The sequence below is a fragment of the Lissotriton helveticus genome, chromosome 12 (genome assembly GCF_964261635.1).
Source record: "Lissotriton helveticus chromosome 12, aLisHel1.1, whole genome shotgun sequence".
NCBI lineage: Eukaryota > Metazoa > Chordata > Amphibia > Caudata > Salamandridae > Lissotriton > Lissotriton helveticus.
The window spans coordinates 302,911,263-302,934,890 of NC_136073.1; the positions used below are offsets into that span (position 1 = coordinate 302,911,263).

General features: G+C 48.6%; 1 protein-coding gene across 2 annotated transcripts in view; it reads left to right on the forward strand.

The window, feature by feature from the left end:
• Window positions 1–3,802: 3,802 nt before the first annotated feature.
• LOC144797680 (fatty acyl-CoA hydrolase precursor, medium chain-like) overlaps window positions 3,803–23,628 on the forward strand; it is a 258,416-nt gene continuing 238,590 nt past the window's right edge. The window contains exons 1-2 of one of the 2 annotated variants that reach the window (XM_078668403.1): window positions 3,803–3,823; window positions 4,209–4,333. In XM_078668403.1, the coding sequence (XP_078524529.1) occupies window positions 4,255–4,333 (79 nt within the window). In that variant the 5' untranslated portion in view covers window positions 3,803–3,823; window positions 4,209–4,254. Of the gene's footprint in view, window positions 3,824–4,182; window positions 4,334–23,628 lie in introns of those variants that run through there. The other variant, XM_078668404.1, reaches the window with a different exon arrangement.

Genomic DNA, 23,628 nt, shown 5'->3' on the forward strand with positions numbered 1-23,628 from the left:
GACTGTATAGGTGAACAATATGACACTAATGAACACTTTTCATGTTAAAGCTACCAACCATTTACGCGGGACATAATCAGGATTAGGTGTGGGTAGAATGTGTGAAGTTTTAATCCATGTAAATCAGCTGAATTAGATAAAAAAAATCAGCGAGATTCTGCAGAGTTCCTCCCACCCCTCACAGGAAGCTCTTGAATCAGCCCCCATGTTTGTTTTCACGCATTCGGAGTACTCATTCCCAAGCCAACGCACCTGCAGCCCAAGCAGACACTCCCCTCGAAAATGTTGTTTGCATGCGAATAAAATTGGGTTTTTCTTTTTCAGATTTGCATCACGTTCCCGAACTGTTTATTTAGAAGGCACAATAAAAGACAAAAGCGCTGCGAGCTACAGGTACTTTTTTCTTCTTGACTGGCTGTTTTTGTTTGCTTACCAAACTGCACATTTTACTACAGTGGGTTCACTTATTAAGTATAATAGCACGCTGATCAATGCACTGATTTTCCCAGCAGGCTGAGCAGATATTTTTATACACCCATGGTCAAACTTCAGGTTTTTGCTGATAAATGTGCATCCTTTGAACAAGAGGCTTTTCGATTGTCAATTTGAATGTATCCCCTGACCCACACAGTCCACTAATAATACAAGGGACCTTTATCGACTGGGACACGCACATGCTTCATGGAGTGAACTGTGCCATTTAGTAAGTGGTTTGATAGGTGCTAAGGGAACACTTTACATTCAACCTTGAAAAATCATGGCCTGCGAAGTTAAGTGCACTTCTCAGGTTACCTCATTGCATTGTTTGTTTGCCATTTTAATTTCAAACATACTTGTCTGACTGCTCCAAATACCTGAAGCCACATTTTACTCACATGATTCAACATACAGTCCTCTTTCTAATTCAGCAATCTCAATACAATCTCACTGCCTCCTATGTATCAAACATTCACCCCCAGTCACAGATCTGGATTACATCCATAATTTCTTTGCTCACCATGCATCCCAGTTTGGACCCAGCCATAAGCAAATCAGTCTCGACCCTGCTCCCCATGGCCCAGTCTGAACTGCCAAGCCTGATCCTCCTTGGACTACAAGCAATTACTCTGAGACCAGATCTGGGTTAAATCCATCATTGTTTTCTCGACATGTCACTCCAATTTGGACCTAGCCATGTGCAAATCATTCTGGACCCTGCTCCCCAGGTTAACAGTACAGCCCGAACAGCCAAGCCAGGTCCTTCCTTGACAAGAACCATGCATCCTGGGACCAGTTTGTGGGAATCAATACTTATCAGCCAGGCTAGGTTGAATCCAGTGGCACAGTGAGCATCAGACCCACATCTGGGCATACCTTTCCCACTTAGGGCAACAATAGCAATACAAAATGGGAACAGTCCAACCCGAACTGCCAAGCCGGGTCCTCAATGGGCTGAAAACAAGCAACCTGGGGCCTGTTTCTGGGTATCACCCCTTATCAGCCATGCTAGCTTGAACCCAGTGGTACAGTGAGCATAGGACCCACGTCTGAGCATACCCTTCCCACTTAGGGAGACTCGACCATAGCAACACAAAAAGATGATGAACGGAATATTGAACATATCCAACATTCACTCTCAGTCACAGTTCTGGGTTAAATCCATTGTTTTCTGCATACCATGCAATCCCAATTTGGACCTTGCCATATGCAAATCAGTCTTGACCCTGCTCCTAGGTTAACAGTGCAGCCCGAGCTGCCAAGCCAGGTCTTCCCTGACAGGAACCATGCATTCTGGGACCAACTTTGGGGAATCACCCCTCATCAACCAGGCTAGCTTGAATCCAATGACACAGTGAGCACAGGACGAACATCTGGGCATACCCTTCCCACTTAGGGTGACAATAGCATCACAAAAGAAGGATGGTCAGAATGCTGAACATATCAAACATTCTCCCAGTCACAGTTCTAGGTTAAATCCATAAATTTTTGCTCACCATACATGTCAGTTTGGACCCAGCCATATGCAAAGCAGTTTTGACCCTACTGCCCATTGGAATGGTCCAGAAAGAACTGCCAAGCCAGGCCCTCCCTGGACTGGAAACAAACACCCTGGAACAGATTTCAGGGCATCACCCATCATCAGTCAGGCTAGCTAGAATCCAGTGCACAATTAACATGGGACCCATGTCTGGACATACCTTTCCCATTTAGCGTGTCTTTAGCAACACAAAAAGTAGATGAACGGAAAGCAGAACTTATTAAACATTCACCCCTAGTCATTGATCTGGGTTAAATCCACTGTTGTTTTGCTCCCCACACCACCCCAGTTTGGGCCAAGTCAAATGCAAGTCAGACTTGACTGTTCTCCCCATGGGAACAGTCCAACCTGAGCTGCCAAGCCTGGTCCTCCCTGGACTGGAAACAAGAATCCTGGGACTGGTTTCTGGGTATCCCCTCATCAGCCAGGCTAGCTTGAATCCTGTGGCAAATTGAGCAGAGAACCCACGTTTGGGCATACCCTACCCTCCAAGGGCAGCATATCTAGCCATGGATTGCAAGCGGGAGGGGACCGGGTATGCAAACTGACCTCAGAGGGCAGCAAAGAGGGGCACGGGCAGCACAACAGAGGGCAGGCAGGAGTGGGCAGAGGATGCAAATGCTCAATAGCGGGCAGGTCAGTGTGCCAGGGACACCAAGCTGACTTCGGAGGGCAGCAAGAAGTAACCACAAAACACAGGCCTGGGACCAGGACAAACAAGCTTATTTCAGAGGGCAGCATGGAAGGCTAGGGAAACAAAACAGACCACAGAGGGCATGTGGGCGAGGGCAAGGGTAGCACAAGCGCCATGGAGGTCAGGCTAGAAGCCCAGGGGCAGCAAGCTGATATTGAAGGGCAGCCTAAAGTGGCGGAATCAGCACAAATGGGCCATGGAGAGCAGGCGGGAGAGGCAGCACATGCCCCTCAGAGGGCAGGCTGAGGGGGCCAAAGTTAGCAACCACCTCAGATAGCAGAAGAAATGGGCAGGGGTAGCACAATGGACCACAAAGGGCCGATCAGAGGGGTAGCACAGAAAAATGACCTTGGAAGCCAGCATGGAGAGACAGGGGCAGCACAACAGATCATGGAGGGCCGGCCGGGGGTGGCAGAGGCAGCACACACACCACAGAGGGCAGATCAGAGGTACAGGGTGGCACGCTGACCACAGATGGCAGCAGAGAGGGGCATGGGCAGCACATAGGACCTCAGGGAACAGGCAGGTGGGGCCAGGGGCTACACATCCACCACAAGGGGCATTCTGGGGAGCCTGGGCCAGCACACTAACCTTGGAGGACAGCAGGGAGGGAAAGGAGCACAACAATGGACCATAGAGGGCAGGCAGGAGGGGTCAGGGACGGCACATGCACCGCCCACTGCCTCTTATCTTTCATGTCTCATTCTCCTCAGCAATCTGGGTTACTGAGGTCCATAGATATTCCTTTGCCAATATGGTGACCACCTTCTTCCCTCGTTCCTCTATCAACACACCTTCGGCTCCGCCTGGCTCACTGAACCTACTTGCACTTACCTTTTCTAGTAAGCAGAACATTGATGTTCTGGAACATTTAGAGCTTTCGAAAAACAGACAATAGTGTCATAAACTCTTTGTGCCCTAGGACAGAAATTCAAGATTTCTCACGTTCAGCCAATGAAAGCCTGCCTGACCTGCAGCCAGCAGGTGCAGGCAGAATGTAAGCCAATCAGAGCCAACATAGCCCTCAGGGCATATCTGATGTCACAAAACTGGAAATGCCGCTCAGAAAGTCACTTTCATACAGAGAACTATTCGACTAAACAACAACTGAGGTACGTACCTGCCCTCACTTTTAAATATATATACTTTTAAAATGGTGCTAGGTCCTTCAACAGGAAGGAATATTCCAAAAGTAAAATATGAAATTGAGGAAATGTTGACTTTAAAATGGGGCTCGTGAAATGACTGACTTGATTAGCTTTCATTCTTTTATGAAGCTTCACATTCTCTTTTAGTTACTTGTGAAATTCGGAGCGTGTCAGTTAGAATGTGACCCTGTTTCTGGTCACATGTGAATATCATAGTTAGGTTTCCTTTGTGAAGTGGAACTTTACTTCCCTAAATCAGAATACCGGCTGTTTATAGTCATTGCGTCTGTATAACTGTATTTTGTTTCACTTCACAGCATTTTTTCCATTTTCCACATCCTGCACTTAGAGTGAGAAACGTCGTCGACATATATATTTATACAGTAACTGGAGAAATGCGGTCCTGCTGGCGAACGACTTTCACACTTTTCTGTCTACTTATGAATGCGTTGTGGACAGCGGTTGCATCCGAAGGTAAGATCACTAATGTTCACATTTTAATTTGTTTTGTTTCCCAATATTAAGTTTGACCCTAAATTACCGTCAAGCAGATTTAGAGGCGCTGTGCAAATAATTGTCAAGCGAAACTAAATAACCAAAACAAAACATATCGGCGCTCAGACTCGAAAGGTAAAACAATGTACTTTTCATTTGCACAGACTAAGATGCAAGTCCCATTAAAAGTGTCAATAGAAAGTGGTGGCATATCAAGGGGTGTGGGGAGGGGGGGGGCGCTTCGCTCGAGGATCCACGAGTTTTGAGGGCGCCCCCCCTATCTCCCTCCCCCTCAACTTGCTCTTTTGAGCGGGCGGCAAAGGCAGGGACCGCCTCGGACGGCTGAGTGCCTAGCTACCCACTGCTAATAGAAAGTGTTCCAACATATTCTCCGTCCTTTACCAGACATCCTTGACATTAACCAGGCTGGATACTGGAAATACATCGTGTATTGAGTCCTCCCACGCTTTGCAACATCATGATGTCAGAACAAATCTGCCAGGATATTATTTTACTCATAGTGCCCACACCGCCATACGCTCCCCTCGCTTGTACAATGCACAATAACAATTCCCACTCAAAGGAAACTTAGGAAACGGGAAAGAACTGCTGCAGGTTTATTTCATACAACACAGGTATGACGTTAAGGTGGGTCATCTTACGGGCGATCCAAAGCAGGCAGCCCCTCGCTGTCCCGCATGCCTACGGAGCCATCTTGCACGGTGAGTCGATGCTCTGACGGTGCAGCACATTACCATTTCGTTATACTCCCGCCCCCCCTGTCAGGGCGGAGCGGTGGGGCACCCCCCCGGTCGGTTCAGGCCCCCCGACCGCCCGAAGGACTAACGGGGCGCCGTCGCGGTTTCCAGGAACCTCCTTCTGCTCCAGGTCCTTGGCTCAGGCACCCTTACTGTGCCAGGCAGCGGTACCCTTACTGTACCCTTCTGCCGCAGAGGTACCCTTACTGTACCCGTCTGCTTCCAGATCGCCCTGTACTCCGCCACAGCTCTGGAGGAGGCCCCCGTCGATGACAGAGCCCCCCACCCACCTAGCTACTTTCCGTCGCTGTTTAGTGCCCCTTGTACGTCCAGGAGGAATATGTCCACTCCCAATCTAGACAGTGCCTTCAGTTTTCTCTTGTATTGGTACTTGCCTAATGAAAACCCAGGCCTCTCTTCCCATGAACTTCTGCATGGATCTGTTGCCCCCCTTGCGGGAATGTTCCACCGCTACCGGTGATCTAGCCCTGCGAGGAACAACCTCAGACTACAGGAGCTCGCCCGCTCCCAACCTGTTCCCAGATGAAAGATGGGGGTATTGTGTGGGGGCCCCCCGTACGCAGGGTGCTTTATTACATAATGGATACCACGGTTATCGCATGGTAACGCACCATCTGAACCTGCATGCACTTGATTATGCTACAAGGGCAGGTCTCAATCTCGCAGGACTAGTTACCATCAACATGGATCTTGCCACCTTAGGACCTGAATAACCCCTAATTCACTGACTCAGGGCGCCCGCTTAATAGTGTACCTGGCCCAGGGCCCTCCACCTCCTGTGAACCCTGCAGTTCGAATTAAGTTGTTTGGCATTACCTGTCCATATCTACATGAGGAGCCATACATCCTCGCTTGGTCCAAGCTTCTCCGTTGCATAACCTGGATAGGCTACCATATAGCTTCCTTGCCTAGCCGACCCAGCCTCCCCAGCGTGACCAGATCATTCCCTTCCAGGTGAATAATGAGGATATTGGGAGGACCACCCCTCCCCACCATGCCCTGCTCTAGCTTGTACTTCAGGTGACCCCATTGCATTCCAGGAACACCCAACCACAGAATTTGTGTCCTCGCGAAAGCCAAGTTCCATTCCTTGGCTGTTGCCCATTGTACCAACCTGGGAACATAGGAATGGCCCATCACCCACACGCAACAGTCAGCTGTAAAGAAAACAAAACAATGTCCAAACAACAACGAGGACTGGAGACCGTTATGTTACACACCTTGTTTATTAGTGCACACTGCACACTTCACCTGAAAGACGTGTTTGACACATATCTACAGTGACCTGTTCATCGCTAGTCGTAGCAGTCACTTGCCTATGATACAAACTACTAGCCACTTTGACACAATGGGAGAGGGGCCCTTGCCACCCAATGCCCTATTGGCGTGCTCCGTCTGGTCTCTGTGCCTGGGAGGGGGGGCGTTCTGGCCGTTGGTACAAGTGATGGCTGCGTGCTGGGCACCACATTTGCTACAGTTGTGGGCAAACCTACAGGCTCTGCCCCAGGTGCATGTTCCCCCATTGAACAGTCTGCACGTTCCAGAGTTGAAACGTCTCGGTCCGGCCAGGTCGTGCTAATCCTACTGAGCCACCCGTGCCGCCGGCTGGGATTGTTGCAGCACCACCTACCGCACTAGCCGCGGCGAGCGCAGACCCCATAGCAGACGCCTGGACGACATTCTGAGAGGTGGCCAGGTTGACAGACGGCGCAGCTGGTGCCGGCCTTGCGACTGCAGGAACCTGCAAGCTACCTACAGAAGGCCCAGGACCATGTGACCCTGGAGTGGGGGTTCCCTGCTGCGCCCATACTTGCACCACTGGATCAGAGGAAGTAGGAGCGGGGGTGGGTGCCATACCTTGCTGCACCGCCGCCAGATCGTCTAAACGTTTTTGGAAGAGTGCCATTAATCCCAACATTTCGTCCACTGCCTTACCCCTTTGGGCCAAGTCTGTTAGGCCCGTGGCTGTCTCATGCACCACAATAGATGTCACAGTCAAATCAGCGGGCCTCGTCGCAGGGGGCGGTGGCGTCGGTCGCGGTTCCCTTCGTGCTGGCTCAGCCGGGAATTCTTTGCGTGTGTGCTTTCGCTTCCGAGTGGACCTTCGCGTCGCTTCGCCTGAGGGACCCGCCGCGTCCTCGGGGGTGGGGGCACTATTTCGCCCAGCGTCCTCCTGCATGCGCACCTCGATGAAGCCCTGGGCCCACGCTGGCCCCTTTGCCTGTGCCACGGCCAAAAATTCTGCCCACAGCCCTTCTTGCGGTAGCGCGGCGCCGCGAGTGTCCATGACGGTGGCTTCTACCCTTGCGGGTTCCTACGGGTGAGAAAACACGTGCGGTTGCGCTACACCTTGCCGAGCCCACTGGGAACCCTAATTTGCTGGGCCACGCTATTGTATACTCAATACGTACAACCACACCCTTCTGCCGGACCCGCATCCCTGTAATTACCTGATGATATAATTGTGAATTGCACCGCGGCTGCCAGTCCTTCCAACGTGTCCCCGGGCGCGACCTAAAAGACAAACTAATTACTTTTTGTGTTCACTGCAATGTGCTTCAATTGCTTCTAACAGCTTCTCCCTGTGAACGGTGTTCGTTTTAAGCTGGTTTTACTGTTGTGAACGAAAGTACATGTATTTAATTGAATACAAAACACCGCATAATGTGGCGCCGCCGTAGGCCGATGCCTGCATACAGTACTTTATGCGTCTTGACATGAACCTTCTTTCTCCCAGGAGCATAATATATATATATATATAGTGTCATTGTTCCCTGAACCATCAAATGTGTCGTTCCCACTCATGCGTTTCGTGCAAGTATTCCCGCGTTGTAATATGCCTTGCAATCGCGAGCCAAGTGATCTGAAAATTTAGGAAATATGTGCACATTTGAACAAGTGCCACCCCATGGCGCTAGGAAAGGAACTGGACTCGCAAAACCGGAAAGCAGCTCTGTAGCCCTCGCCGTTTGAAGGGAGGATTCAATTCTATTCTATTCGTCGCTCGCAGACCGTGCATTTTGGCTGCGGGGTGTGCAGGACTGCTCACAACTGCGAGGTCGGCATCTGCCGCCTCGGAAAGTCACAGGAAGGATTCACAGTTTGAGATATCGATAGTTCCTCGCAGGTCCCATTAAAAAGCTCTCCCTCGAGAAAGGATTTCTCAAAATTCAACATAATAACCGTAAGCAGAGCAGAAGCCAGCCACAGGAGCGTGCTCTGCTCCCGACACAGACTGCCCGGGTCCAGGCCCCACAGGGAGCAGGTTAATGGCGATGCCGGCGCGAGGGTAGCGAGGTGCGCGACTGGCTGCCCGAAGATTCCTCTGCGCGCGCCTCTCATTACTCCCTCTCCGCAGACCCTGAAGGAGGGAAGGAGCCAGTTCCCGCGGATTAGGAAAGGAAAAGTCAGAGAAGTTTGCAATGTCTGTGATATTTTAAGGATCGCAAACTTCCATCGATCTGGAGAGGCTGGCTACGTATTGCTGAGTGGCATAAACGTGGAGTATCTATCCGAAGGGCCTGGACAAAGAACTGGTGATGGCGGCCTAAAATTTTGGCGCCAACCCGGTTACCTCGGTGATCGAACGTCGTTCAATTAGGTGCGACTTGTCAATATACGATGTGGTTAAGAATTTAGTAAGGACTGTGCCGGATGTGCACCAGATTTGAATCAAACGAGCTGCTGTCATGGCGGACATATAAAAAGCATACATACGCTTGTATGTAGAATTGTGTATGTGTACTGAGCGAAACAATCCAAAATGCACAGGATTCTGGGTAAAAGGCAAGGCTAGCGAGTCAGTGATTGTAGTATATCGTACCGGAGGGTGCGCAGTGCTAAGGGGCGCTGTGGAAGCCCCGTTCGGGATCCCTCTTGCCGCCAATTTGTCCCTCCCAGCACCAGCGAGACAATAGAACCAGCCTTCATTGCTGACCGCAGGGTAAGTCTCTCTTATCCCCGACGTGACCCGGGCAGCCCCCGGGCCCTTCCCGATCCCGCACGCAGTGGTTTTAGAAATCGTTTGCCACGGCCCGTGCGGCACCGCGAGCTCGCTCCCCCCCCTCAACCCGCGACTGTCGGCCCTGCTCATGGCCCCGCCACCACCAACCCCTCCTCGTGGCCGATACCACTGGGCCCCGTACAACCTGGTCATGCCCAGGGACGAGGCCGGGGGGAGGCAAGTCGGAAGCACATACCTCACGTTGCAACGGCGACCAGACGACGCGAGACGACCGGAACAGCACAGAGCCGCGGGAGGACCGGAACAGCACAGAGCCGCGGGAGAATCCGGAAGGAAAGAGGCCGAGCTACGGCTGCTGCGGTATAAGTAACGGGGCGCCCCTCCTCCCCCAGGTGAGCCCTCCCCCTTGGCCCATGAGAGGTGGACGCAGGGAGAGGCGCCGATAGGCAGGCTCGCTAGCCGGGTGGGACTAAAGCGCTGCCCCGCCCATGTTCCCCTGCGGGTCACGCGGTCAGCGGCATAATCGAGAGAAGTGCAGATGTCATGGGGAAGGCGGTTCTAGGATTGCGAGGCCCTGGGCTAAAAGGGAATGTGCGAGGCCCCTCTAATTTAGATAATTGGCCCCTTGCAAGGAGATCATTTACAGACCGACACTGCGGGCGCCCATTGTCCAGCATTTTTGCGCCCCCACAAGCAATTCTCACACCTTCAGTCGGATAGGTGTGAGAATTGCGGGGGCGCAAAAATGCAGAACATTGGACCTCCCGCAGTGTCTGTGAATGGGTCTCCTTGCAATTGGGACAAGAGGAAGCGTCTCCCTCCCCTATGCCTCCAGACACTCCCTGAGAGGCCCGAAGAGGGGGCTCCTCCCATGGACTCTAATTGCAAGGTGACACCTTTCTGTAAAATGGATCGCCAGGGAAACAACAGGACACACCACTAGTGTGGGCCCCTTGCTGGTGGGCTGAGTGGGAGGCCCTGGGCAGTTGCCCACACTGCCCATGCCTAGCGTTGGCCCTGAGTACGAAATCTCTGTAACAACGAGGTGCCACCAAACTCCCATGGCTGTTATACGGATTAAGGTGCGCCACGAACTGGGTGCACTCGGCGCAGAATAGCACAGTGCACATCAGTTTAGAAAGTGCATTGTTCTCAGTGCGGGCTCCAACATGGACATGCACTGGCTCCAGGTCCCTAGTGAAAATGTTTGGAACCAAGAGTCTGCCTTTCAGGGCAGGCAGGGGATTTGGGGCCACATGTGCAAAACTTTTTATAGTTGCAAAGTGGTTGATTCTCTGTCCGTTTGTGACCGCAAACATACTTTTTTACATGTGCAAAGCCCTATTTGCGATTCGGTAACCTATTACCGAATCGTAATTTGAGTTTGCGATTCGGTATTGTGAAGGTGCATGTTTAAGATGTCCCTTCCTAATGCCAAATCGCAGTGACATGTGTGAATGTTTTGCGACTAAAATGCATTTGCAAAACATTTGCATTTCACCACCAACTTCAAGAAGGTGGTAACATATTTGCAAATGGGAAGGGGTCCCCAAGAGACCCCTTCTCCTTTGTGAATGTTTGTAAAAACATTTTTTAAGAGCAGGCAGTGGTCCCAGGGACCGCTGCACACTATTAAAAAATGAAAAAAAAACGTATCCTTTTTCTTTAACACATTTTATTTTCCTCTAAAGAAAATGGGCTGCATTTAAAAACAAATGGGTCCCAATCCATGACCTACCTCATTAATATTCATGAGATAGTTCTACTTGCAGCCCATTGGGCATCACAAAATATGTCAAAGACACATTTGCACATTGGTGTTTGCAATTACAAATTAGCGAATTGCAAAAATTAATTATTTGATAATCGCAAATTGTTTTCTTTATACATCTGGCCCTCTTTCTATATCTTTTTGGTGGGGGTGCAGGGATCCAATGTAAGGATGTGATTTGCAGTGTGTTACTGCACCCACCGAGGGAGGATAATTAAGGGGGCGTCCCTCACACCCCCAAGGCAATTGCCCAAGTGTTGCCCTCATTGCCGGACTGACCATGCACCACCTGAGATATGTCCCTCAACCTAAACCAGTGTGCCTCCAAGCAATTTCTGCCCCTGTGTAATATGGCGCTGGCCAGGACCCCATCCAAATGAGGGTGCAAATGCCCATTTAATCCCTGTGCCCAGATTTACTAAGGGCTTGCATTCCCCTCGCAACATTCAAAGTAAAACAAGGGCCACACAAGCCCTTAAGTGAGATTTACTATACCATGCAGAGTCACCTTGCATGGCTCTACTTGGCATAGTAAATCTGGAGTAATGCAAGGCAGTGCAAGTTGCCCTGGGAAGGGGTTTCGTTGGGTTGAGGGAGGGTGTTCCCACACATCCACCCATTTTTTTAGAGCATTCCCAGGTTGGCTAACTATACTAAAACTGGGAATGCATTGAAATGCTATGTCTTCCCAGGCCAGGAGTAAAGAGCAGAAATATGTTTATTTTACCTTGATGTATCCTCTTGGTACATGTGCTGCATGCAGCACACATTGAAAGAGGAAAAAGACTCCGAGGATTGTTTTTGTGCAGGAAGGTGTCTTGCACAAAATCAATCCTGCCTGCAGCAGGCATCCTTCACCACGGTGCAAGAGTGCTTGCGCTGGCACTTGGGATTTGGCAGCCACTACTGCGCCAGCGTTGAGAGGGAGCAGGAATGCACCACATCTTAGTAGATGTGGTACGTTCCTGCCCTCTTCAGTTGATACAGAGCAGCTAGGTGTCTTGCTGCGTTGCCCTGCGTCAAATGTTAGTAAATATGCCCCGGCATTTAGACTAGTGTGGCACCTGGTGCCCCAGGCTCATGGTCGTTACTCGTATGAAAGACTATGCCATCCCCTCAGTTCACACTGGATAACACAGCGGTCCATCCGTTCTTGAGGTGCAGCCTCCATCTGAATACTTTTTAGATTTATAAACTCTCTCTATTTCTTGCAGAAATCGCTTTGGATGGCATCTCTTGCAGTCTATATCTTATCCAACCAAGGCACCCACTCCATGTCACAAAGTTTGCAGTGTTCACTCTCGGGGTACCCCTTTTCAACAATAATACTCATACAAATAATGATTTTCTTTATATAGCTCTTCACGCCCCATATCTGCCACTTCTAAGTGTTCTAAATAACAGCTGATACCAGTACCCAATTTGTTTGTAACCATTATATCGACCTCAGAAAGATTGAAGGTTGAGCACCCCTTGCAGTGATTCTAATGTGTGACCTTCAAACCACTGCAGTTGTCAGCAGTGAGTGTTACGTCACTGACATGGGCGTAGGAACTGTGGGGGACGCGGGGGACATATCCCCCCCAGATTTTGGAGTGGGGGGGACACAGGGGACAAGGGTGAGGGGGACGAGGGGTCAAACAAATTTCCCCTCTACCTCCTGAGAGGGAGATTGGCAGGCCATTAGCGCGCGAAAAAAAGTGCGAAGTGCGAGAGGTGATGTGTGTCCTAATGGCCTTGCATTTGACCTGGCGCCTCTCAAATGATCCGATAGTCACAGCATAAGGTGACGTCATAGGCCACTCGCCCCCCTGCCTCTGCTCTTTTGAAGTCTCTGTGTGGCGCAGCACCCCTGAGGCTCAGGGAATTATTTAGTTCTCACCTCAGCTGCCAGGCGCCTGGTGACATTTGAAAGTGGTGGGGGTGTGGGGTTTACAAGTTGTTTTTATTTATTTATTTATTTATGCATTTTTATATAGCGCGGACTTTACCCGAAGGCGTCAGAGCGCTTCACATTAGGAACAGAAATGAAACATAATGAGAAACATTACAAAAGGACAGATTGCAAAAACATACAGGGTTGTATGCTAGCGCTACCTTCTGTTCTGTCAGTTTTGACTGAGTGGAGTCTTGAGTGCAGGCAGAGCCTCGGCTCAGCAGCCTCGCCCTCACCTCTGCTGCCAGTGCTGCTTTTTAATTTTTTTTATTTATAGTGCGTGAAAGCCCTCTCCTCGTCGCATTTTGTTTAAATTGTGCCCACGTATGTTCTGTCTTAATTCCGCACTTTGAATAACTCCCGATAACAAAGGGCACTTTCACGCCGTGTTTCTGTAATTATAGATTGGAATTGTGTAAATGTCACCGCGGACTAGTGTTTGCAGGCCTGTCTCTAAATTCGGCTATTCACGGGCATTGTGGCTCAATATTCTTGCTTAAATGTGATAAATTTCTAATTATCTGAATGAGGCTTACAAAGTAGATTTAGTTTTATGAGCACGGACGTGAGAAATCTAACCTCATACGGACTGGGAATTAATCAGACGGCCGCTTACAAGGCTTTCAAGGGGCGAATGAAATATCTGCGAGGTAGGAAGATGGGAAAAGATTTTGGAGATTGTTGTGCGAAAATGGACATTTGTGTGTTTTGAACGCATAGGCTAGGGTTGCTAGCGCTACCTTCTGTTCTGTCATTCTTGTCACTGTCCATTTGTGAGCAGCGTCCTGCACCGTTGTTCTTGGCATGCAGTCAGTGCGTGTATACATCACAGCCCCAGGTCACCGCACACACCTTTGGTTCTCTGGGCACACCAGGTGCAGGTCTCTTCTCGGGCCCAGCGCGGCGCAGCCCAGCCGCAGATTGGACACTTATATAATGCTCTGTGTTGACGTGCTGTAGTGTTCTTTAAGAACTCCGAGGAAGCCTTTTGGAAATTTTCAAGACTTTCTTCCTAAAACTACTGTGAGAGTTAAGACTGTCAATGTTTTCAGTATAACTAGATTCGTACTGACACATCTGACATTAGGTCAAAGGTTTTTTTTTTAAATATTCATTTAGGGGATGGTGCTAGACATTGCTGTATTACATTGTGTATTCAGATTTGTCAGTGTGTGAAATGATATGTGATCACCTTATGCCTACACTGTAATTTTCATTTAAAAGGCAGGGGCGGCTGGTGACATTTGAAAGTGGTGCGGCGTAAACACTGCACTGTGACGAGCGCGCGCAGCGAGTGAGGCCCAACCACCTATGGGGGATTCGGGGGTTCTCCCACGAGAACATTTTGAAAAAAGAGTGGGCAAATGGTGCATTCTTAAGCACATTTGAGAAAGAGGTATCTTGGCCAATACATCTCTGGGAGTAGCCAGACAAGTCTCTTTGCACTTGCACAGATACATCTCTCTCCCTGCATTCGCATAGGCACAGTCACCCTGCACTCATAGACCCATTACTCACCCTTCCCTGACACATCACTAAGCCAGCATTCACCCATCCGCATCACTCACTCTGGACTCACACAGGCACACTGCTCAACCTGCACTCACACAGACATCACTCGCCCTGGACTCACACAGGCACACTGCTCACCATGCACTCACACAGACATCACTCACACAGGCACACTGCTCACCATGCACTCACACAGACATCACTCACACAGGCACACTGCTCACCATGCACTCACACAGACATCACTCACCCTGGACTCACACAGGCACACTGCTCACCCTGCGCTCACACAGACATCACTCACCCTGGACTCACACAGGCACACTGCTCACCCTGCGCTCACACAGACATCACCAACCCAGGACTCACACAGGCACACTACTCAACCTGCACTCACACAGACATCACTCTCCCTGGACTCACCCTGGACTCACACAGGCATACTACTCAACCTGCACTCACACAGACATCACTCACCCAGGACTCACACAGGCACACTGCTCACCCTATACTCACACAGACATCACTCACCCTGGACTCACACAGGCACACTGCTCACCCTATACTCACACAGACATCACTCACCCAGGACTCACACAGGCACACTGCTCACCCTATACTCACACAGACATCACTCACCCTGGATTCACACAGGAACACTGCTCACCCTGCACTCACACAGACATCACTCACCCTGGACTCACACAGGCACACTGCTCACCCTGCGCTTACACAGACATCACCAACTCTGCACTGTCACAGACATCACTCACCCTGGACTCACACAGGCACACTGCTCACCCTATACTCACACAGACATCACTCACCCAGGACCCACACAGGCACACTGCTCAACCTGCACTCACACAGACATCACTCACCCTGGACTCACACAGGCACACTGCTCACCCTGCACTCATACAGACATCACCAACCCTGCACTGTCACAGACATCACTCACACAGGCACACTGCTGACCCTGCGCTCACACAGACATCACTCACCCAGGACTCACACAGGCACACTGCTCACCCTATACTCACACAGACATCACTCTCCCTGGACTCACCCTGGACTCACACAGGCATACTACTCAACCTGCACTCACACAGACATCACTCACCCTGGACTCACACAGGCACACTGCTCACCCTGCGCTCATACAGACATCACCAACCCTGCACTGTCACAGACATCACTCACACAGGCACACTGCTGACCCTGCGCTCACACAGACATCACTCACCAAGGACTCACACAGGCACACTGCTCACCCTATACTCACACAGACATCACTCTCCCTGGACTCACCCTGGACTCACACAGGCATACTACTCAACCTGCACTCACACAGACATCACTCACCCTGGACTCACACAGGCACACTGCTCACCCTGCGCTCATGCAGACATCACCAACCCTGCACTGTCACAGACATCACTCACACAGGCACACTGCTGACCCTGCGCTCACACAGACATCACTCACCCAGGACTCACACAGGCACACTGCTCACCCTATACTCACACAGACATCACTCTCCCTGGACTCACCCTGGACTCACACAGGCATACTACTCAACCTGCACTCACACAGACATCACTCACCCTGGACTCACACAGGCACACTGCTCACCCTGCGCTCATACAGACATCACCAACCCTGCACTGTCACAGACATCATTCACACAGGCACACTGCTGACCCTGCGCTCACACAGACATCACTCACCCAGGACTCACACAGGCACACTGCTCACCCCATACTCACACAGACATCACTCCCTGGACTCACCCTGGACTCACACAGGCATACTACTCAACCTGCACTCACACAGACATCACTCACCCTGGACTCACACAGGCACACTGCTCACCCTGCGCTCACACAGACATCACCGACCCTGCACTGTCACAGACATCACTCACACAGGCACACTGCTGACCCTGCGCTCACACAGACATCACTCACCAAGGACTCACACAGGCACACTGCTCACCCTATACTCACACAGACATCACTCACCCTGGACTCACACAGGCACACTGCTCACCCTGCACTCACACAGACATCACTCACCCTTCAATGCACTGCACTCAATAGGTTTCATGTCTTTCAGCCTGTCTAGGCCCGACATTGCCTGGTGACAGACTCCAGTACATAACACCACGTCAGCTGGGGCCTCTGAGCAGCTGGGGGTGCTCAGCACAGACCCAAGAATGCGAGCAGCCCCCCACAGACACTGGTGTTATTGTAGGCTGTTCGTCACTGCAACACCCTACACTGTGACTACTTGCCGGCCTTTCTCAATATTTCTCTTCATAACTATGCGATTGTATACGTTTAACGCGCGTACGGTCTCGCACAATGGGCGATTTGTATAGGGTCACTGGAAAGTCCACAAGGTTGTCCCTGTCCCCCCCAGAAATTTAGTGTCTCCTACGCCCATGGTCACTGAGACACCGTGCGGGCATGAAGAGGGCATCGTGATCCTTGAGTAGCTCATGTAAGGTCTCCATTGCAACCAGGCTTCTACTTTCTCGGGGGGGGGGGCGGGGCAAAATGTCTGCTCGTCCTGTTCGGATAAGTACCCCGATACTTCACCAAAACATGTGACAGGTTCTAGTAGGCACGGCTGACCTGAGCCCACTCACAGAACATGGCAGGCCTTTCACAAATAGGCACTCCACTGGCAGTGTAGGGCACAGCAATTACCCCACGGGCACTGCCTGTGCCCCAGATACACACATCTAGGGTGACAAAGGGCACTGTGTGGACTCAGGAAAGTCAGGCTTTCAGCTGTTCATACCCCCCATTTAGTCATGGGGTACCTTACAGTTGAGGTAGGCACCCGAGCCACAGCTCATGAAAAAGCCTCCCTGTGTGACGTAGCTGGAAGATATATAATGGAACATTTCACACGCAACCCACATAAAGTAATGATAAAAACTGGTCCTGTGACATACTAAGGGTTTGTGCTAAAATATAGCTGGATCTCAGTTTCAGTCCTTTGAGCACCTACAAGGTTGACAATGCATCTGTTTGATTTTCACTCACATATCCCCTCACATGCTCTCGTTGCTAGTTTGGTTGCAGACTCCCGTGTTCTTTCACACGGCGGCACTATACACCGCGCCTCGACTCTTTCACATGACTCGACGTCGGCTAAAAGTATATATTAATCTAAAATCCCCCACCAAGGCGACACGCCATGTCCAGCATCACAAAACCTGGGATATTAATTAAAAAGGCAATAATGGTGTCTGTTTAAAACAGCAGCCTGGCACTTGTCCACACTCCCTGGTCGTGTCGTCCTACCGGCAGAGCTGCAGAGAGCATGGGGGTGTCCTGCACCTGCGGCACTATTGAAAGCCTACACCCCTGAACCCAGAGTGCAAAGGTCGGCAGCCATTCATGCCTGCTGCTGCAGCCTGCCTAGGGCGACAACCGATTAAGTGGTGTCTAACAGCACCTGTGCTTTTTGAAGTCAAAGGGCCAGATTCACAGAATGAACTTAAGACTCAATCCTAAACCTACTACTATTTTGGTATTCACAGAATCCACTTACCACTTTTGGCATTCACAGAATTAATTTACACTTTTGGTATTCACAGAAATTAGGATTTTGTCTTAAAACAGATTTAAGACAGATTAAAGACAAAATCTTAACTTAAGTCTGTCTTAAGTCTTTCTTAAGACAAATTTAATACAAAATCCTAACTTCTGTGAATACCAAAAGTAGTAAAGTTCATTCTGTGAATGCCAAAAGTAGTAAGTGCATTCTGTGAATACCAAAATAGTAGTAAGTTTAGGATTGAGTCTTAAGTGCATTCTGTGAATCGGGGCCCAGAGAACTTGGACAGTTTAAACCGTGCTGTTTGATAAACCCCTTTTCACCTGAATCATTTTCCTGAAAGCCAAACAAATTGCTGATTTGGCGAGTATTTTGTACCAAGGTCTAATCCCTGCTTCATCTATGTGATTCTAAGCACGCTTCGAATTCCCCAAAGCAGAGGTACCTGGGGTCTACATTGGTGCAAGATTTCGTCACGTTTTGTGTGGAGTTCTGGTGAAACCTGTTTTTTTAATGTTAGTTGCCATGCCCAGTTTCTTTATCGTGGTGATTGGTACGCAGACATATTAAGAGGTATATTACTGACCAATGAAAACTGTTTAGCGCTAAAAGCTGTCTTGTGGATGGTGCACTGTAAACTTGAATTTAAAGAGCAAACAAATCAAAACGTCAACAAACGGTTCGTTTGAAATATGAGGACATGCGGGTTCAAAATGTGGAGAAACGTGTTCGTTTGAAATATGAGGACATGCGGGTTCAAAATGTGGAGAAACGTGTTCGTTTGAAATATGAGGACATGCGGGTTCAAAATGTGGAGAAACGGGTTCGTTTGAAATATGTGGACACGCGGGTTAGTTCGTCCTTTGCTTTGCCTTCCTTGACTGGCATCTACAAGGGATGCTGTTCAGACTTTCGTGCAAAAAAACTCTAGATTGATCGACAACACGAGCACGTGTGAGAGCAGGTAACTTATAATTGTGTTATTTATAGTGGTTCGTTTTTGTGAAATCCCTAAAAATGATGCCCGTGACTGAATCGAGGACACGGCAAACATTCTACCTTTAGTATACCGAGCTCAAAAATGTAGATACTGTGTCGTTTTTAAAATGTGTGCAAAGAGGGGTACTTAATATTGTGTAATTTTAAATACTCCTAATAGTGTGTCATTTGTTAAAAGACCTGTCCGATGACAGTGGTTTACTTCACTTTCTTTTGTGAAAGATTGGTCAAATATAGTGCCGTTGGTTGTGCTTACCTTTGCATTATGTAATTGTTTGTGTTTTACTTTGGAAAGCTGCTTCAGGGAAGAGTTTTTCAAAGTACTTTACTTTCAAGGGCCTGTTCATCAGAAAGTCCATTCATAATACATTTTGTTTAAGCGCTTGTCCAGTGTCTTTCAGTGCCATTTTAACGAGCCAGTCCAGTGAAGCGTTTTTTTTAAAACTCTTTTCCATTTACTTGCCTAATGAAAACATAATTCATAGAACCTTTGTTAAAGATGCTGGCCCGGGGTGTTTATTGCATTTACACCTGTATTGTAAGAGCCTCTCGCTCCAGTGATTGGTCAAGTAATCAACTTTACCTTAAAAGATACTTCCATTGAATGTGTTTTTTTAAAAAACTTTTCTTTACACGCCCATTTATTTAAGCGAACTTCTTTGTGTTGCTGTCCAGAGACCTTTTTCAGAGAGGTTGTGTCATAATGTTGTCTTAGATGTGACCCACAACTGAATATCGAGGCCCGATTCACAAAGCGTTTTCTGTGTCTTGTTTCCAGGAGTAAGACATGTTAACTCATAGTCACTGTAAGTGAGCAAGACTTACTCCTGGAAATGTATGAGTAAAACACCTAAGCCTAGAGGAAGACACAGCTGCTAACAGAAAAGTCTTTGTGAATCAGGCCAGAATGTATAGTTGTAATTCACAATGCTTTGTGAATTAGGCTCTGTGGTATTCTAGAAAGACACTGTTCAATGCAGTATTATCAATTGTTCTGTATTTAAGAGCACGTCTACTGAAGAGTCATTTATTTGTCCCTTAATTCAATAACATTGCCCCCTGTTAGACCGGGCATCTTTGGCGTGGTTTCCCCTGTTTTTTTGCTTCTACCTCCTGTATTTTTGATGCTGTGCTGGATTTCGTTTTTGCTGGTTTAGATGCTTGGGTCACTTTGCCACTGCTGATCAGTGTCAAAGTGCAAATGCTCCCTCTGTAAATTGTTATTGTGATTGGTTATCCATGATTAGCATGCTTGTGTCACCAAGAAGTCCCTAGTAAAGTGCACTAAGTGTGCCAGGGCTGGTGATAACAAATGCTACTAGTGGGACTGCAGCACTGATTGTGCCACCCACAGGAGTAGCCCTAAATGTCATCATCAAAGCTTTATTTCGATATACAAGATATCATAAAAGCACATATAAAAAATATAAAAACCACAATTCATAAGCATTACATTTTAAAAAGTGGGTTACAATTCATATTATAATAAGTAATTTAAAAGTCATATTAAACATAAGCAGCTTTGTGAGTATTAAGAAGATTCAGCTAAAACTAAGGTCATCTAGTAGCCTTCGATCTAATCAGCCAAACCCAGCTCAGAAATTTGGCAACCCCACACACTAAGTTTGTACTAGTGTCAGCTTTGAGTATTCTAAGTGCTGAGGAATGATCCCTGGTTCCAAGCAATAAACACACGGGTTTAAGCCATTTCTGTCTGGGTTTTACATAGGCTGGGCATACAAAGAAGACATGGGAGATATTTTCAGTGACACCTTCACAGATTGGGCAGTCAGGTGAGGTTTGGTACGGGGGCTTCCACTTACAGGTATAATCATGGAGAGGAAGATTTCCCAGCCTAAACTGAATAAAAAGGGATCTGTCTCTTGGTTTCTTAATAAAATCCAAGTAAGGCTCCAAGCGAGGCTTTGGTTTATGCTGTTTAAACTCTTCAGTCAACCTGCCTTGGTTTGGGTCCCTTAGGTCTTGGTCGGCAACCCAATTCCAGTAGGCTCGCTTAGTTTCGACCTTGGATAGAGAGACCCCAAGCTCCCAATCAGTTGGCAAGCCAGATTCGTGCAAAAGCTTCTTTATATTGCGAATCCAGCTAATTTTATGAGCACCGTTAAGATTCATGACCTCTTTCAAACCATCTAAGTATTTTGAGAGCTCTGGGGTCCGCCATAGCCTAGCCCAGTATAAAAGAGGGCGTAACCTGGCTAGGTCCTGAATAGAGCGGCGACCCAGATCACTCAATAGTGGTTTAATGGGAGTGCCCCTTGGGAGGGATACCAGCTCCCTAAGGAACTTATTCTCAGAGGTGATCAAGGAGTCAATACAATCGAAACCCCACAACTCTGCACCGTAAAGGGCGCAGCCCACAGCTTTTGCAGCGTAAATATCCAAGGCAGGAGCAATGGGCTTAGAGATAGATGTGCGATGTTCTCGCTCTAATGCTCCAATCACCCTTTTATGATTTAAAACCATTTTATCAATGTGAGGCTGCCACTTTAAATTATGCGAAATTCTAATTCCCAAATAGTCAAACTCTTTGACGCGTTCCAATGACTCTCCGTCAAGGAAGAGGGTGGATCTGGAAGACTTACTTGGGTTAAAATAAAGGAGCTTAGTTTTCGAGGTATTTATGACAAGACCCCTGAGCTTATAAAACAAACAGAAGCGGTTCAACAACGTTTGCAAACCTGCGGGGGGTTTTGAGACCAGCAGCGTATCGTCTGCAAAAAGCAGGGTGGGCACTTTGTCACCCGCCAGAACCGGGGCATCTGCATTTATTTCAAGCAAAAAAGAAACCACACCATTCACGAATAACTAAAAAAGTGTTGGGGCTAACACGCAGCCCTGGCGTACCCCTCGATTCACAGGAATTCTATCAGTTTTTTGCCCTTGAGATCCCCATCTAATACGGGCGTAGGTACCATCATGCATGCGGGCCAGAAGATTTAGGATTGGTAGGGGAATACCCATCTCCTCCAAGATTAACCACAGGCGGTCTCGGGGGACCAGGTCAAAGGCGGTCTTTAAGTCAATAAATGCCAAATAAAGACCGCCTTTGCCAATGGTAACCACCTTCCAGTGAAGGAGTAGCAACCTAAATGCTTGATCAACCGTGCCTGTGCATGCCCTGAAGCCTGCCTGAAAAGGAGAGATGATTTTATTCTCCTCTGCCCACAAGAGGATCCTCTCCAGGAGAACCCTGCCAACCAATTTCTGCCCTGCGTCTATAAGACTAATTGGGCGGTAGTTGGCAGGGTCCTCCCTAGGGCCCTTCTTGTAGATAGGGATTACCTCGGCCGCCTTCCATGAATTAGGAGCAGGTGAACCTGCTAGCAGTGCATTTATCAGACTAGTAAAATAAGTGGCCCAACCGTCAGCATTAGCTTTAAAAAGGTCACCCGGCACACCGTCCTGTCCTGGGGCTTTAGCAGATACTATTTTAGCTATTGCCGTAAGGACCTCTTTTTTGTCAACTCCAATGGGAAGGACCTGCCGAGAACCAACATCCAGAACACCGCTCAAATGCCCTGGGGCTCCGGGCAGTTCATTCCCACCATAGAATTTAACAAAGTGTTCAAACCATTCACTGTCTGTAATATGATTTGGAATTTGATTCGAGTCACAGCCAGTCGATCTTCTGACTAATGCCCAGGATAAGTTACCATTCTTAGTTTTGCTTGCATCTCTGAGGCTTTCCCAATCGGATTCTTCCCAAGCCCTTTTGGCAGCTATTATGGCCTGTCTATAATGCAGTCTGGCCAGCCGGACAGATACTGAATTACGAGATTTAATGGCAATAATTAAATTATTTTTCGTCCTTCTACAGTTACTATCAAACCAATGCTGGGCTGGCTTGATAGTTGTCAAGCTCTTTTTAACTGGAACCATAAACAGTTTGCCAATCTGATCCATAGTGGCAGTATATATGGCTTCTACCTCTGCTGGCCCCGCCGATTCATTGCATACTGCAGATAGCCTTAATGACTGCACTTCGAGGATTCCATCCAGCGCACTCAGTCTAGGTTCATCCAAGCAAAACTTAGGCCACTTAAGAAATCTATTACAGTTGGATGGTATAATTTGCTTAGTTAATAGCCCCCCGCTATTTGGTGATGTACGTTCCCTTCTATGCCACGGATCTACCAATGTAAGGGACAGGGGGTTATGGTCACTCTCCACCGATGGTATGATGACCATATCCACCACTGACTTCCAAGCCCTCCTGTCTACCATTATATAGTCAATCCTACTCCCATACGATACTCTGTTGTAAGTATTTGCTCCTTGAGCATCGGAGGTAGTACGACCATTGACAGCTCTTAGACCTGTTTCAATCATTAAAGCATTCAATTGAATGACTACAGGAGACCATCTCCTCACAGGCTTAAGGGTAAGAGACGGGACGCCCCATTGTGCGTCATCCTCATGCACTCCAAGAATATCATCTACTGCCAAAGGTTCAAACGAGCAGTTAAGGTCCCCCGCAACCAAGACTAAGGAGTCAGGAGCACACAGTTTCAGCATGTCAGTTAAAATGTCAATAGTAGACGACTTGGCCCCCCATTGGGTGCCTCTTGCGTATACATTAAAGAATTCCCAAGCGGGGACACCATTTATACCCTCAATAGAGAGTCTCATAATATCCAAACTGGAGGAAGTGTGGTGAGTAATCTTAAGATTAAGGTCGACCCTTACCCATACCATAAGCCCTCCAGAGGGACGGCCACG